This window comes from Grammomys surdaster, unplaced genomic scaffold (genome assembly GCF_004785775.1).
Source record: "Grammomys surdaster isolate TR1022 unplaced genomic scaffold, NIH_TR_1.0 751, whole genome shotgun sequence".
In the NCBI taxonomy this organism is placed as follows: domain Eukaryota; kingdom Metazoa; phylum Chordata; class Mammalia; order Rodentia; family Muridae; genus Grammomys; species Grammomys surdaster.
The window spans coordinates 755,061-772,802 of NW_021605170.1; the positions used below are offsets into that span (position 1 = coordinate 755,061).

General features: G+C 38.4%; 2 protein-coding genes across 2 annotated transcripts in view; one reads left to right on the plus strand and one right to left on the minus strand.

The window, feature by feature from the left end:
- Positions 1 to 6,457, minus strand: part of Ccdc18 (coiled-coil domain containing 18) — a 99,697-nt gene extending 93,240 nt beyond the window's left edge. Inside the window, exons 1-4 of the mRNA XM_028782388.1 lie at positions 6,379 to 6,457; positions 3,911 to 4,053; positions 3,302 to 3,473; positions 543 to 701 (exon numbers count right to left, since the gene is read on the minus strand). Coding sequence (XP_028638221.1) covers positions 543 to 701; positions 3,302 to 3,473; positions 3,911 to 4,050 — 471 coding nt within the window. The 5' untranslated portion in view covers positions 4,051 to 4,053; positions 6,379 to 6,457. The remainder of the gene's footprint in view (positions 1 to 542; positions 702 to 3,301; positions 3,474 to 3,910; positions 4,054 to 6,378) is intronic.
- Positions 6,458 to 6,620: 163 nt separating this feature from the next.
- Positions 6,621 to 15,238, plus strand: Tmed5 (transmembrane p24 trafficking protein 5). The gene is made up of 4 exons (XM_028782397.1): positions 6,621 to 6,705; positions 6,848 to 7,134; positions 9,450 to 9,547; positions 11,956 to 15,238. Exons 1-4 carry the CDS (start codon positions 6,621 to 6,623, stop codon positions 12,356 to 12,358), a joined length of 873 nt encoding a protein of 290 aa, XP_028638230.1. The 3' UTR covers positions 12,359 to 15,238.
- The last annotated feature ends 2,504 nt before the right edge of the window (positions 15,239 to 17,742 follow it).

Genomic DNA, 17,742 nt, shown 5'->3' on the forward strand with positions numbered 1-17,742 from the left:
GAGAGAGAGAGAGAGAGAGAAAGAAAGAAAGAAAGAGAGAAAGAAAGGGAAAAGCCATATAAAAGAATCAAAATTGCCTAAGAGTATATATGAAGTAAAAAACATTAAAAACTGGAGGCTGGAGAAATGGCTCGGCAGTTAAGAGCTCTGGCTGCTTTGGAAAAGCAGCCAAGTTCAATCCCTAGCCTGGAAGGCAGAAGAGATCATCAGACCCCTGAGCTGGAGACGCAGTTATTTGTGAGCCACTATGCAGGTGCTAAAAAAAAGAGCAAGTGCTCTCTAACCTCTAAGCCATCTTTCTAGTCCCTTCTTTTTCCACTTTTTAGGTTTCCAACAAAAGATTTTGAGAAGCTGATTTATCTAAATGCAAAAATTAATTAAAAGTTTCCTAAATTATCTTCAGATATAGTAATGATTCTATTCCTTGTCAATATTCAACTAGAGTATAATAATTTCTACCTACTAGATAGGCAATATAAATATTTTCCAATTATAAATCATAAAATATTACAAATATTCTCTTAACACATCAAGAGACATACTTTTGCTTTTGATTGTGTCAGTTCAAAGTGGACAGATTCTATTTTAGTCATTAAAGAATGATTCTGTGTGACCAAACAAGCATTCTGTTGCCTAAGTTTATGAAGTTTCTCTCGAAGGCTTTTAACCTCTTGATCCACAGAAGCAGATGAAAAAGACACCTGAAAATAAAGAAAAAAACGCTGTACGTTAAATTACATATATTTGATGTGTATATATAATTAATAGAAAATAGCAGTGATTGCCATTAAAATGATTGAACGACTGAGGACAATGAGCATTAGGGAGCATCATGGGAGGCACTCTTCTCCACTCACAGTAGTACAAGTTAAGCACAAACTGGAAAAGAGCGGTCCACTTTATTAAACTATGGTATTTCTCAGTAACTCAACTCACAATATCACTGCTGAATATAAATATGATAAAAACCTTTGTATTCCTCCTAAAGATATCCATAATTATCCTGTGTATAAAAGGGTATGGAAAGAATCCATAGGCCAAGCAACAATGAGACAAATATTCTTTAACTTATGCATATATTTTTATGATTCTGTTAATTTTATAACATAACATATAAAATAAAATATTTTAATTTTGTGAGTTATTTTCAATTTTTTGAGAAATGTATATGTATAAACTATAAAGTCAAGCTAATAAAATAAAAGCATACAGAAACATATCCTTGGCCAGGAATGGTGGTGAACATCTTTAATCCCAACACTAGTGAGGCAGAGGCAGAAGGATCTCTTTGAGTTCCAAGCCAGCCTAATCTACAAAACAAGTTCCATCCAGGACTGTTATACACAGAAACCCAGTCTTTTTGTTTGTTTGTTTGTTTTTGTTTTTGTTTTTCGAGACAAGGTTTCTCTGTGTAATCCTGGCTGTCCTGGAATTCACTCTGTAGACCAGGCTGGCCTCGAACTCAGAAATCCGCCTACCTCTGCCTCCCAAGTGCTGGGATTAAAGGTATGCATCACCACTACCCGGCGAGAAACCCAGTCTTTAAAAGAGAAAAATATATATCCTGCCATCTTTAGTAGCTGTTTTACACATTAACTTTAGCTATGTGTTTAGACAGGTTCTCTAATCCAGTCTGACCTCACACTCCCTCTACCCTACATAAGCAAGGATAACTGTGGACTTCTGATCCTCTTACTTCTACCTCTTCAGTGCTAGGGTTATTGGACGAAGTCACTATGCCCAATTTATGAAGTGCTCAAAGTCAAACCCAAGGTCCATGCTTATTAAGCAAGAACTCTACCAACTGAGCTAAACCTTCAGCCTCTTTGTTGGTTTGTTTGTTTGATATGAAGTTTCAGGCCAGGCTACCCTGGAATTCTCCTACCTCAGTCTCCCAAGTGTTAAGATTATAGACATGAGCCACCACCATGCCTGGATTTTTACTATAACGTTATAATTTGGTTTTCTAGTGATTCCAAACACATATAAATAATTACTCACTTGTATTTCTTCTTTATAAAAATAAACTAACATATGTTTTACTTTTTTAATTTATATAATATACATTGGCAATTTCACATAATGAATATATTGAAAAATTTATAGTATTCCTCTTAACTATGGAGTTTTAATTGCATAAAAAAGTTAGAATATGAAAGGAACATGTCAGGAACCATCTAGGAGAAGCTAAAAACTAGCAGGTAATCTTGTGATGGTTTCACCGTGAACTGTAAAGCCATGATGGAGTTACTCTTCTAGGCAAGGCCAAAGAGATTACATTTGAGGAAAGATTCCTATTGATATATTTTTCCTGTTATTTTTCCTGTTATATATAATAGTCAGTAGGCATTAGCCCACCCTTTTGAGTAGATCTCTGCAGAACAATGAAGTACTGTCTTCTAGTGATGCTACATAGACAAATAGATTATTTCTTAATTATGTGTGAATATAATTATGACATAAGTATGTAGTTGGCCCCAACAGGAATGTATGAAGATGTATAAATGTGTATGCACGAATTTACATACAAATTTATGTGAGTTTATACATATTTGCTTATATAAAAGTTTTTCCTTCTGGGAGCATAATTTTCTTCTGATTCAATCAGAGTTTATTGCTCCAAACTTCTCTACAGCCTGACAAGCAGAGGGAAGGCTTCTGGGCAAGAGAGAAAAATAGTCCTACCAATTAATCCTTTGCTTAATCCCCCACTGTTTTACTATGAGATGCTAAACTCCAGAGACTTGCAGTTTCTGGCCTCAGAGGAACTCAGACAGGCAGGTCACCTAGGTCACCTACCACTACAAAGTAACTTAGACTTAATAAGACAGGTAAACGTTTTAGCATTAAAAAGCAACCCTAAATATCTTGCAAGACTAAGTCTTGCCCCCACCTCAGCTACCTTCAAAACAGAACCAGAAGAACTACCAGAGCTGGCCTCAGACAAGGATAATTATGGAGCTGGGGAGGTGGTTCAGCAATTAAGAGCACAAGTTGCTTTTCTCAAGGAACTGGGTTCAATTTCTTTTTTTTTTCTGGGTTCAATTTCTAACATCCACATAGAAACTTATAACTGGAATTTACTGCCCAGAACTCGGGACACTAAACTCAGGTTTCAGGAAATCCAATACATATTTCTGACCTCTACATCATAATTACAGGCAAAACATTCGTCCACATATATTTAAAAAGAACAATCATATTACAATTGGAACAACTATAGTAAAAGACTATAATAATGTAAAAACACAAGACATGGAAAGGAAAACTATTTTAAATAATCAGATCTAAAAATAATAACCTGATCTCTTGGTTTCTTTTGATAATCAGTACTATCAGATGTTTTACAAACTTTCTTATAAGGTGGGTAAATCAAACGTCCCAGGTGTCTAGGTTGGGTGAGTTCTTCCAAAATAAGCCTTTCAGATCTTGAAGGATTGCAGACATAATCAGAATTTTCACTTGGACTAACACTACAGAAGAAAGGAAAACTTCATTTCAGTTCTGACATAGTTTTTACCACAAATTTCTACATATAATAATCAGAAATTAGATCCAAAATTATGAACATAAGACTGTGTTTTCAATACACTTTCAGAAAATCATGATTAGTTTATATTAGCTATATATTTCATGAATCTCTTTACTTCAGGAATAAAAAAAGCAGACACAGTAATGAAAGATAAGTAATCTGAATATACATTGTATACTGCTTCCTGATATATTAAAGATGTTTTCTTAATATGTAAACATTTGTTAATATTTCCATTTTCACTCATTGAATTGTATTAAAAAGTACAGAAAATTATGTCTTGGTCCAGGGGCATACCAAACATAACATATAGTAAAATCTAGTCACTTTACATTTATAAATACTTTACAATTTATACATGTGATTTTATTTCCTTACCTGGATAACTCTTCCCCTAAATTGTGCAAACTCCATTCTGTTATTTTGAGTTCATGTCTTAATGAAGCAACATTTGCAAGCAAACTTTCCTCCTCATTTTCGTTGTCTTTAGTATAGTAGTCTGATGAACTAGATTCCATTTCCTTAACAAAAAATAGAAAGATAGTTCTTGAAGTTAGCCTGAAGATTTTATGGTATAAATTAAAATAATCTCATAGCAATAAAATTGAAAAAACTGTGCTTGGCACCAAGACTGAGAATGAAGTGTGTTCCTCAAGACCAACAGATCAAAGGAGAGAACAGACTTCCACAAGTTGTCCATTGACCTCCACAGACATGACACTCATGCGCATGCACACACACTCACACACACTCACACACACATGAATAGATGTAAAAAATTTTTTAGAAGATGAATTTGCTCAAAGTTACACAAATTTTAGAGGGTCAATCTGAGATTTGAATCAAGGTATACTTTTCTAATTAACTTCAATATGAGATGTTAGAATTTAACTTTACAAGCCCTGGGCATCTGACGTTACCACCACAATCTTCCATAAATTCTTAAAAGCTCTTATTACCAGGTAAGTTATCTCCTCCCATTCACAGTGGTCGTAAAATTTAACAACACTCACAAGTCATAATCACAGATCAAAATGACATGGAGAGAGTGGATATGGTTACCAGTCCTTCAATCCTAGCACTGGAGAAGTAGAGGCAAGTGAGTCTCTATGAGCTCAAGGCCAGCCTGGTCTACATAGTAAGACATGATCTCAAAAAAATATAAAACAGGCCAGGTGGGGGTGGCGCATGCCTTTAATCCCAGCACTTGGGAGGCAGAGGCAGGTGGATTTCTGAGTTTGAGGCTAGCCTGGTCTACAGAGTGAGTTCCAGGACAGCCAGAGATACACAGAGAAACCCTGTCTCGAAAAAACAAAAAACAAACAAACAAAAAAAAGAATATTTGTTCTTACATGTGCATGGACATATATACATAAATAAAAATAAAATAATTTTTTAAGTAAATAAAACAAAACAAAAATGACATTTAGCAATTCAACTCATAGAACTAAATGCAGTGATCTGTTTGCTGCATCAACTGGTGAACAAGCATCTCTAGGATTATGAAACTAAGTTTCATGGCCATAAAACAAAAATCGTGACAGGCTGGAGAGATGGCTCTGGGTTTAAAGGCATTGTACTTTCAAAGGGTTGCTATTGAAATTCTCAGCCCCCACATGGTGGCTTACTGGTCTGAAACTTCAGTTTCAGAGGATCCGAAACACCCACAGACACAGAGTAAAATTAATATTCTTAAAAGCAAAGGATGCTTTATCATTGTAATTACTAAAATAAAAACTAAAAAAGCTTTAGAATTTCCACTCCTACTATAGAACTTCCTGAATAATCTTACAATTTCACTTCTCTTTCATATTCCATTCAGTTTTTTTCACTGTGGCACCTCTTTCATTGCCCTTCATAAAATCTGGCTTACAAATATTGTAATTCCCACATATTATGTTCAAGAGTGTAATGCACTTAGAAGAGCTCAATATTTTGAATGGATAAATGAATAAAGTGCCTTCTCCCTCCCCCATTCAGGTAAAATCGGTTTTGGTACATTAATTTCCCACTCAAAATTTCTCAGGAGTAGGGTGGATTGATTAAAAAAAACTCTCAACTTATTGGAAAAAGTTGAGGCCTAAAATTAAATGAGATGTTTTGTAGATATAAATGTTTCCACCCTGTTTCCGGTTTTCTTTTTAACAAATTTGCTTCTGCTTGAGTTCGAATTCTTTCCCAGTCAGTTAGTGGCTCAGGTCCCCACACTACTTCACATCTATTCAACATCACTAACATCATACAGGATAATGAAGGAGAGAAAAAAAGAAGAAACTTTATACTAAAAAGTGCTGATCAGTACTGCAGAACACCATTTAAGTCAGGTGTTTTTTACGTTCAGCATTCTCTGCATTTTCACGTAGAATTTTCTAGCCGTTCTGAATGAATACGTCTGGTATTTAAACATCCTCATTTTCCTGAGGGCCGTTTACCTGTAGTATGTGCACGTAGAAAGGCTGATCGTCTTCCCTATAGGGCGGCCCTGACAACAGTATCTTCAAGTCTAGTGAAAAAATTCGTTCTAGGTGTACACACGCACATTCATCGAGTGAACGACAAGCACTTTACACTCTATAAAAATCCTGTGACAGTATTTTCCGCTTCAGAAAGAGTACATGGTTTTATACAGTATTTTATTTCAAGAAAGAGATCTTCCATCTGCCTGTAGGGAGGAGAGAGCAAAATCTGGTATCCTCCTTTCTCACAAGATTTAATAATAAGCGTATTCTGCTTCTAATTAAATTGTGAATAAAACGCCTCACAAGCACGCCAGGCGCAGGTCGACTATCCCAAGAGAAACAAGCCCCTCAGGAAAGCCCGTTTCCAACCAGGAGGCATTTGCTCACCACCCAGATCGCAGCCGGGGTTAGCGTCCCCAGACCACAGCGCACCGCGAGGCTCCTCTGTGCTCGGAAGCCTGGGACACTCTCGCAGCCCACGATGTGGAAGCCTCTGACTCTCGAAGAGGGGAACCAGCGAACCTCCAAAGCGCCGAGTTCGAACCGCCGCGGCAGCCGTTGGGACCCGCCTCCCGGGCTGCAACCCCGCCCCCACGCGGGCCCCGCAAACGCGACGCTGAACGCAGGGCATGCCGGGAAATGAGGCTGGACCTGCGAAAGGCAGCGCACCAAGGTCGCGTCGGGACTACATTTCCCATCGTTACCTCCGCCAACGTTGATTGGCCTGTGTGAGCCTGGGTGGAGGAAGGATGCGAAACCCAGAAAGGAGCAGAAAGGGGCCGCTGGCCCCGCCCTCGCCCAGCCCAGTGGAAGAGTGGAAGACTGTGCTTCCACCTTCCTTCCAAGAGAGCGTGAGCCGCGCGGCCGCCTGAAGTTCCCTGGGATCGGGATTTCAAAGCGGAGGCGCCAGCACCCTGCACCTCCCTATACGCGTCCAGTCTGAGATCGACAGGGATAGGCGGCAGGATGTGGCTGCCATTCCCGGTGCTGCTCCTGTCCGCTCTGCCCGCAGCGGTGCTGCGCGGGGCTGCCGGCTTCACACCCTCTTTGGACAGTGACTTCACCTTCACGCTGCCGGCGGGCCGGAAGGAGTGCTTCTACCAGCCCATGCCCCTGAAGGCGTCGTTGGAGATCGAGTACCAAGTAAGTGTGGGGGTGAGTTGGCCTTCCTTGGGCCAGGCCGCACCACATGGTCGTCTCTCACGAGCTTGGAAAACTTGCGGACGGCGACCGAGGCGAATCCGAGGAGGGTCTCCTGGGAAGCTGACCTGCTCGGCGCAGGCGTACTAGGCGGGGCTCTTGAGAGCCTGGAACTCACAAGTTTGGCCAGTCCTAAAATTGACACTTACTCTTCCTCTTCCCTTTCCTCCGGTCGGAAAGAGGCCAGCACTGGTGACGTCAGTGGCGTTAATCTTTGTTTCTTAATTCCCGCATGCCATTTCAAGCTAGTTTACACACACTACAGTTCTGAGAAGTTCCCAGTAAGGGGTTGATACACGTTCTTCTTACTTATTGGACAAAGTGATGGCACTTGTTTGAATCACCACTTTGACCAAATTTCAATATTATAAAATCGTCACGATGTTTTGAATTGTGGCTGTGCAATGGTGGCACATGTCTCTAATCCCAGCACTCGGGAGGCAGAGGCAGGTGGGTCTCTGTACAGTCAAGGCTGCATAGTAAAACCCTGTCTTTGGAGGAGGGAGAAAGTATTTATTGACTTGTGCCCATGCGAAGATCTCTAAGTCAGATTTTGAAATGTGTTGAAATGAACTGTTGCTGTATTTTGTGGTACATTATCAACCCGGGTGTATATCCATCACTTTGAAATTAAATAAGATAATAGTGTATTAAAACTTTATGACCTTTCTTCCATTGAACTTTGTCAGCTTTCTTCCGATATCATCGTTTTCTTTTTAGTATCAGCAGAATACGCTTATTATTAAATCTTTTTTTTATCTTTTTGTTTGTTTGTTTGTTTGTTTGTTTGTTTGAGACAGGGTTTCTCTGTATAGCCCTGTCTGTCCTGGAACTCACTCAGTAGACCAGGCTAGCCTCGAACTCAGAAATCTGCCTGCCTCTGCCTCCCAAGAGCTGGGATTAAAGGCGTTGGTTTTTTTTTAATCTTATGTAGAATTTTTATGTCATGAACCTTTGGGATTTTTATAGAAGTTTACAGGAAGAATCTAAAGTCATAATATAAAAAACTTTAGCAAAACTGAGGTTACAGGTTAATATTTCTTGATTTACATTTGTGAGCAAAAGTTTAGCATTTACTGAACAATTAATGTATGCAAGGAATTCTGCCGGGAGGAGGAATTAAGAGAACCTAGTTCTCAGGAGTTTTGGGGCTCATAGGCAGGCTTTGTTTGAGTTTGAGGAGTTTTGGTAGGTTGTGTTTGGTTAGTTGCTCGGTTTTTTTGAGACAAGGTTTCACTGTGTATCTCATGACATTGAATTCAATATTTAGCCCAGGCTAGCCTCAGATCTTCACAAGAGTCCTTCTCCTCAGTCCCCTGAGGGCTGGTATTACAGCATGAATCATCACATCCTACAGGTAATTTGAATAAAGCAGGATTACATATTATTAGAATATAATCATTTCTTAGTTTTCGGAGAATAGGGTTGTTGGAGAAAATAAGAATAAATCTGAAAATGAGATAAGAATACAAGGAATGAGGCCAGTTTTAGAAAAGGGAAGGATTGAGTAGACATTGTGATTTTAGGATGTATAACTTGAGTGTTCAGGGGTGTACTATAAGTACTGAGTTTTTATTAGCTTTGAAGACTGTAAGGTCTTAGGGTTGGAGTAGCAAAGGAAGGACATAGACAACACCGATAGGCAACACAGAAGGGGGCATACATGTGTTTTATGATAAGTACCTTTTCTGTCTCTCTTTTTTTTTTTTTTTTTGGCAAGGACATGTAAGATTTAAGCAGAGAGGTAGACAGACTATGAAAGGCAGATTTAAAGGAAGAAAAAGTAGACACAGGGAAACCAGCTGTGGGTTTAGTGAAAGAGCCTATGTAAGAAAAGAAATTTTTTAATCAAAACTTTCCTTGCAAGCAAGCATGGTGCCATATGCTGATAATTTAACACTCAGGACGCTAAGGGAGGAAGATGACAAGTAAAGGCTAGCCTGGGCTATGTAATGAGACCCTGTCTCAAAAAGTGAGTTGGAGCACAGTGAAGGTTGTCAACCTCTGGCCTCCATGCATACATCTTTTAAAGGTAAGGCATGGGGATGCATGCCTTTAATCACAGCACTCTGAAGGAAGCAGAGGCAGGCCAAGCCTGGTTTACATAGTGAGTTCCAAGACAGCCAGGGCCACATAAAGAGACTCTGTGTCCAATAAATACATAGATAAAATCTTTTAAAAATCTTTACATCATAATGGTTTATTTTATAGAACTTTCTATTTTCAAAGTTTGTAATATATATTTTTCTCTTCTATAGGTTTTAGATGGAGGAGAATTAGATATTGATTTCCACCTTGCCTCTCCAGAGGGCAGAACCTTAGTTTTTGAACAAAGAAAATCAGATGGTGTTCATACGTAAGTTGATTGAGACACTGGAGGGTGGGGCAAGCTGACTTAGACTCCTAAGTGCTAGTATGACAGCTGCATGCCACCATGCCCAGGTAATATCCCTTGAGTTGGTTTAGCTGACTCTGGTGAAAGGAAGAGAGGACCAGTACATCAGCACATCCATAGCTATGTGACTCTGAACGGGCTGTGATAGTGGGCCATTTTTCTAAATGTCCTCATTTCCAGTTTGTTTGTCTCTACAGTCTGTTATTCTATTTTATGGAATCAGGGAATCCTCCTGCCTTAGCCTCCCCAGTGGCTCTGATCATCGGTGTCTACCACCAAGAACACCACACCCAGCTAATTTTTCCCTTTGCTTTAGTTAATCTATTGTGGCATCTTATATCTGCCTTCTTGGCTAAGAAGAAAATATTGTTTGGCTTTGTTTGTTTTTAAGACAGAATATTAATCATGTAACTGATTGGACTGGAACTCAAAGATCTGCTTACCTCTGCCTCATGGATGCTAGAAGTGAAGGTGTTCACATGATGTCCAGCTTTTTTTGGTTTTGGTTTTGGGTTTTTGTTTTTTTTTCTGAGATAGGGTTTTTCTGTGTAGCCTTGGCTGTCCTGGAACTCACTCTGTAGACCAGTATGGCCTTGAACTCACAGAGATCCACCTGCTGTATGTATGTATATATATCTTGCCTTTTTTGGATCAGTGTCATACCCCCTTGGAATACATTCAGGTGTGTCTAACCTTTTGACACTATAATACAATCTCCAGAGTTTACACTCAATAACTGCGTAATTAAGTTATAAAAAAGAAATTACAAAAAAATCTCATACTTTTAGCAAGATTTACTGTTTTGTGTTGAGCTACATTCATAATCATCCTCTGGCACAGGCAGCCTGTGAGGTACAGGTTTTTCGAGACAGGGTTTCTCTGTGTAACCCTGGCTGTCCTGGAACTCACTCTGTAGACCAGGCTGGCCTCGAACTCAGAAATCCTCCTGTCTCTGCCTCCCAAGTTCTGGGACTGAAGGCACGTGCCACCACTGCCTGTTGTGCTATAGATTTTTTTTAATTCCATAGGCATACCAGCAAGTCTTTGCTGGTCTTAGATGAATTTGTTAGTGTTCTCCAGTCTCTTGTGGAGTAGTTAACTGAAGAGTAGTTAGTACTTAATTAACTGAAGAGTAGGTAGTACTTTTGTCATTCTTTCCAAGAACTGGTGTTTGTTTTGTTTGGGGCCAGCTGTAGTAAATGGCATTAGCACATAGCATGAAGAGTGTTTTCCTTTGTGGAGTCTTTCTCTACCAAAAAAGAACAGGGTGCAGAGCTTCTTAGAAAATGACTGATCAGCCTGTGGTGGTTTGCCTTTAATCCTAGCACATGGGAAAGCGGATACAAATGCATCTCTGTGAGTTGGAGTCCCGCCTGGTCTACAGAATGAGTTCCAGGACAGCCAGGGCTACGGAAAGAAAACCTGTTTCTGAAAACAAAAAAAAAAAAAAAAGAAAAAAAGAAATCACTTCCCTAAATTAACTCTGGCCAAGTCAACTATTGTAAAGATGATAGGGAATTGTTTGGGGGGAGGGGGCGAGGGGGAGAAAGACCTTTAATCTCATTAGGCAGGTGGATCTCTGTAAATTCAAGGCCAGCTTGGTCTACATAGCACGTTTCAAGCCACTCATGTCTGCACACACTGTGTGGGAGACTGACCTCAAAGTCACAGCAATCCTCCTACCTCAGACTCCTAAATCCTGGAGTTATGGACATAAGACAGAGTGGCCAGCAAGACCAAGATCAATTTGATGTAAATGGCAGTTTTTCAGTACAGACAATCCCACAGAGAGTAAGGTTCCTTATCTTTGTAAACTGTATTTTAAGAATACATTCAATGTGTTGAAAACCTGAAAAAAAAAATCTCTTTCACTGATTTTCAGAAACAAATAAACAAACGTGTATGACGTGTAAGGTCAGAAAAAGATGTCAGATCCCTTAAAACTAGTTAGAAATGGGTGCTGGGAACCTAATTTGAGTCCTCTGCAAGAGTGGCAAGTTCTCTTAACCACTGAGCCATCTCTTCTAGTTTTAACAATCACTGCTTTTGAAAATTAAACAAAATTCAGTTTAAAGAATAGTCTGAATTGAAGGGTAGGCTGGTTGGTTATAGTTGCATGTGAATAGGACTTAATCCAGAATTTCTTCAAATAAAGTATAAATATTAAAGTTTATTATGACTTATCATGTATTTCAGCTGTGAATGGTATTTTTCCCAGACCCCTACCCCCCAAAAAAATTAGATCAACATAACATGATTGTCCAAGTAATTTCCAAGTGTGTGAAACTTGAAAATATTTGAATACATGTGTCCAGGTTGTTTCCAGATGGGAAGTACATAATACTAAAAGTGTGTCCTTTTTAATGTAGCATAGAGGCTGAAGATGGTGACTACATGTTCTGCTTTGATAACACATTCAGCACCATTTCTGAGAAGGTAATTTTCTTTGAATTGATTCTGGATAACATGGGAGAAGATGTTCAAGGACAAGAAGACTGGAAAAAGTATATTACTGACACAGATGTCCTCCAGATGAAACTAGAAGATATCCTGGAATCCATCCACAGCATCAAGTCCAGACTAAGCAAAAGTGGCCACATCCAAACTCTGCTTAGAGCATTTGAAGCCCGTGACCGAAACATACAAGAAAGCAACTTTGACAGAGTCAATTTCTGGTCTGTAGTTAACTTAATGGTCATGGTGGTGGTGTCAGCTATTCAAGTCTATACACTGAAAAGTCTATTTGAAGATAAGAGGAAAAGTAGAACTTAAAACTTCAACACAGATTACTTAATGATGAAAAAAAGAGGTAGAAAATTCTAATGCACTGTTACAGTCAAGATACTAGTTATATTCCCCATAACATTTTTAAAAATATATGTAAGTGTAAGATATGTAAAAATTAATATGAAAGGAAAATCATCACTTTATGTCCAGATAACTTTACTGACCCAGTTATACGTAAGTGTAAAACAAGATACCATGTAAAATTTTGATTTAATTGAATGAAGCCATAAGAACTATTTTCCTAAGGTTAAAAATCTTTCCCAGATATCATATATAAATGAAATGAATTAACAATGTTCATAAACATGGCACCAGTTTGCTTCTACCTATAATTTTCTCTGTACATGTGGCAGGTACAAATTAATTAAAGAAGTTTCCGGTACATTACATTATAAATCATTTGAGAATTATATAATCATGGACTGAATAGATCAGCTTTTCTGTACTAAATCTCTCCAAAAAAAAGTAAATAGAAGCATGTCACTGAAAAAAATATTTCTAACATTTTTATAACCAAATATAATGTGAAATATTATCTATAAGTCTTAGTTTTTATATAATAAAAGCTATCATTTTTATAATTAAAACTGGGAAGGCATTCTTTCCTCATAAAGATTAGACAGTGTCTTTGATATATATAAAAGGTAGTTGATGTTTATGAATAAGATGCATTCTATCTAGACATTAGCTAAGATTAAATTAGAGATAAGATGAACTTATGTTTATATTACACGTCAACAGTGTTGTGTTGGTTTCTGCACAGCTGTTGGTATTGATAACACATGTCACACGCAGGTGTGAGGGACATGCTACTGAAAAGATCTGACATCAGTGTAAGTAAACAGCACCTTTCTAAATTCTGAAAATCATCAGAAACATGAAGGAAAAATGAGATAAACTTGACAACACTAGCTCCAACCAGTTTACCTAAAGAGAAGTGTAATATCTGGAATCAGATGGGCTCTTCTTGCCGTCCCAATTATAATAGAAATCAGATCAAAGGAGGGTAATCTGAAATTCCCTGGAAGAAATTGTTTTTGTCATAGTTTTTATTTTTTAGTTACTATTTTTATTACAAATGTTCAGATAGATTTTATGAAATGTACATCCTACCGTAAGATTTAGCACTGGGTATACATATTCATTACAGTTTTTATTATAACTCTCACAGAATTACTTCTGGTCACTTATTGACTTTGAAGGATTAGAACAATCCCAAATTATAGACAGCTAATGTAGAAATAAAAGCCAATACATACAAAAACATTCTGCCTTTCTGGTTTATCAGTCTGTAGTACAATCTTATTCAAGTACTAGTGATTTAGGTTCATCATGAAACAGAATTTAAGTTACACTCATTTGTAGTGTTATAATAAATGTCAATTAGAGATACTCAACAGTCAAATCTGGGTATTGAACCCATATATATACATACACATTTTTTTGCAGTATTTCTTACTATGCATTAATGATCTTGCACTACCCTGATACTTCACACACAAAATTATGGTACCAAAGAAATACTGACTTCATTTACACTTTATACTCAGAATAGTTCAGAAATATACTTTTCTCCTTCTCAGGCCCTGGGGACTAGAAATTTATTTTTTCCTATTGAGAGGCTTTTCAAAATGTGAGATAAATACTATATATGATCAATAACTGACCAAGAAAATGCCCCAGTATTTATTCTAAGCCAAGCTTCTACAATAGATGCAGAACAGAGGTCAATGAGATCATTGCCTAAAACCCTCTCTTCCCTACTTTGTTTTAAGTCCAGGAGAAGCAAGGTATAGGTACCATAACTGATAAAGCAGAATCCACTGCGTCTTTTCTGTAAGACTGTGATTAAGAATTCTACCTCTAAGATACAGGTAATACTGTACTGTACTCTTAATTGCTTACTTAACACTGTATCTGTTACATCATCTTGTATGTATGTAATTTGTGCCACTGATTTTTTGAATTCTTATTCAGCTACTCACTGCCATTTAAAATGGTAATAGTAGCTTTAATGAAAAAACAACTTAATGAAAAAATAACTTAGGAATGCTAAAGATTTTATTTTTATAGACAAAAGTAAAAAGATACTAAGAACCTTGTTGCCTGTATTAACCATAAAAACGTAAAATTGTAAGCAAAAAAGTTTATTTTTAAATGTGTATTTTCTGCTTCATATGAGTTTTTTGACCTTACTGTCTCAATTATACTAAAATTAAGTAAGCTATCACTTGATCTGATTTTTGGGGTTTTTTTGGTTTGGTTTGGTTTGGTTTTGGTTTTCGAGACAGGGTTTCTCTGTGTAGCCCTGGCTGTCCTGGAACTCACTCTGTAGACCAGGCTGGCCTCGAACTCAGAAATCCGCCTGCCTCTGCCTCCCAAGTGCTGGGATTAAAGGCGTGCGCCACCACAGCCCAGCTTTTGTCTTGTTCTTAATTGTATAAATTACTACAGTAGTTTAACAGAAGTTTAGAAATCATCGTTCTGAGTTGCATTTGGATTGTGTGCTCTTTTACATGAATGTCAATAAACAGAGACTAAATAAGTGAAGAAAACATTGTTGAAATATAAATCAAAGTATACTTAGGAATCATATTACCATTAAACATTATGATGTCTTAAAATTAGTTAAAAAAAAAAAAAAGCAAAAACAAGTACCTGTAATTTTGTACCTACAGTGAAAATTCTTTATCTGAAATTTTAAAATATGTTAATTTAGCATGTGATTTTTTTTTTCTTCTGGAGTATAATATAGTGTGGCTCAAATTGCACTATATGCTACATTTGTGAATAGTCATCTTAAATGAACAACAGACTGTACTGAGCTCTGTACAACTAATAAAAGTTACTATCAAAGAAATCTTACCAATGTATCATAATTGTTGTCTACTCCTTAAAGCTTCTTTAAAATTTTCAGTCTTAAGTAAATTTGTTTTCCTTTCCCATTTTGAAAGCCCACCACTCTCAAGTTTTTATATCACAGTACTCACTTGGTTTCTCCATTGCTCAAACCTATTTTACCTAAAAGGTCTTTAAGATTTAGAGAAGCAAAGACCATCAGTTAGTTGCCCAAAGACTGGGTTCACTCCTTTATCCCAAGAAATGTATTAGGTATAAAGCACTGACAGCCTGTAATTAACCCTCAGGACCCATATGAAGGTTGAAGGTTGATCAGACTCCACAAAGTTGTCTTCTGACCTTCATATGTAAATTACAGCGCATGCACCCACATAATACATACAAAAGATTACACACACACACAAATATATATATAAAATGTTACAATTCTTTAGTCTTAGAATGTGCCTCAGGGGAAAAAAAAGAATAAAGAATGTGCCTCAGGAAGCAATATCTATTCAAAACAATATGGAAGTTATCCTTGAATATTAGCCAACTAACTGGTCTTAGGAAGTCAAAACTCCTTTGAGGTTACTCCTACATTCGTACAAATAATTAACTGTTATGAGTGCAGATGTGATAGAGTATTCCTTTAATCCCAGTACTCCAGAGACTGAGTGATCTTCATAATTGGAAGACAGCCTGTGCTACCTGACACACTAATTCAAAGAAGCAACAAAAGCTGGATGTTAATGGTGTACTCAGGAGGCAGAGGGAGGCAGCGCTCTGAGTTTGAGGCTAGCTTGGTCTACAGGGAGAGTACAGAACATCCAGGCCTGTTACACAAGAGAAACTATGTCTCAAAACAAAAACAAAACCCCACAAAATGTATATGAAATAATACAATGATTTATATAGGATTCATATAAATGAGTATTTCCACCATGGTATCTATATACACTCCACGTACTGACACAAACCTTTGGGCTCCTTTCCACTTCATGGCTTTTGGGTGCCCACATTCCTGAAATCTCATGTCATAAGCTAAACCAATATTACGTTTAAGGCCTGGCCAGGAAAGGGGCACAGATTCAAAATCCGAATGTTATTTAAAAGGGGGCACAGGAAGATGTGTTCTGGATCCCTGTTGAGGGCAATCGGCCACAGTCGACTGGGTTCACCTGAAAGAGAGGCTGGGAATGGAAGAGGGACAGGAGGGTGGGAGGAGATGAAGCCAGGACAAAGGTTTCTGATTGAGGCTCAATGCTTTAATGTTCAGCTTCTAATTTAAAGGGGATAACCCACCCTCACCCCCAGAGTTCCTTCCTGCTTCAGCAAGCTGGGGGTGAGCTGAATCCATCCTGCTGGAGGTGAGAGGAATCCATACTTAATTATGGGCCGGAGATGTCTCAAGCAAGCTCAGCAGGCAGTCTATTCTTCTCAGCTTGTGTACCAGGCTACAGGGCAGCCAAGGAGGCGCCAAGGCCTGCAATGCCAAGGCAGGCAATGCCTCCGGAGTCCTATTGTTTGGTCTATTGTGGTAAACAAGGTCTCTCAGGCCTGCTCAAGGCTGGGGGAAGGGCACAGTTCCCCCTTTTTAGTTTTATAAGATATGAGCAGTGTCAGCAGCTGGATGGGGTACAATATTTCATCCCATCTAGGGTACAGAGTGGCCGGGCGACCGTGTCTGGCTTAGGTTGGCATCTATATTACTCCTATATTACCCGTCTTTGAGGAACATACATAGCATATTGATGTAAGCCTCTGTCTTAGGTTTATAGGAGTTCAAGACACTCTTACCCGTCATTCACTAACCGGCCATCAGTGGCACACTCTTTCCCATAAGACCAAAACCACATTCAGATCAAAGGACCTGTGGGCATGCACTAGCTGCAGTTCTTCATAGCGATGGATAACTGCCATGATGAAAGCTGAGCTTGCTGAGAGCGATCCTGTGTGAAGGCAACCTATCTGCTTAAGACACAAGGTTTAAAAGGTTAAAAGCAACATGATTTATCCAAGCAATGTAGAAAATAAGGTTGGAAGTGGAAATGTTCCAGTGTCTAATCAAACTGCTGGTTGACAGGGATTTAGACACAAAGTCTGGCCACCACGTATAGTGGGTGGCTTTAAGTATTGATGGAAACTACATGCCAGGTTAAATCAGCTGGCAGATAAGGATTTTGAGCCATCATCATCAGAATCACAATTATTAGGCTCGAGATCTGTGTCTACTTGACGGACCAATCTTTCAGGGAGCCATTGGGCTCCATTCTCTTTTTCTGAAAAAATACATCCTGAGCCACGGCCCCAAATTAAAACATGGTCAGGACCACACCAAGTATTAGTTAAGGGGTCTCTCCACATGTCCCTGGCAAATGAGCTGGAAGAAACTGGATGCCAGTGGCGATCCTCTGCAGACTGACCCTTAACATTAGTTTGCAGAAAATTTAAAATAACACAAAAGCAAGATGTGCTTTTGGTGACCCTGGGGGGTATAATTCCCCCTTTTTAGTTTTTAAAAGCCAATT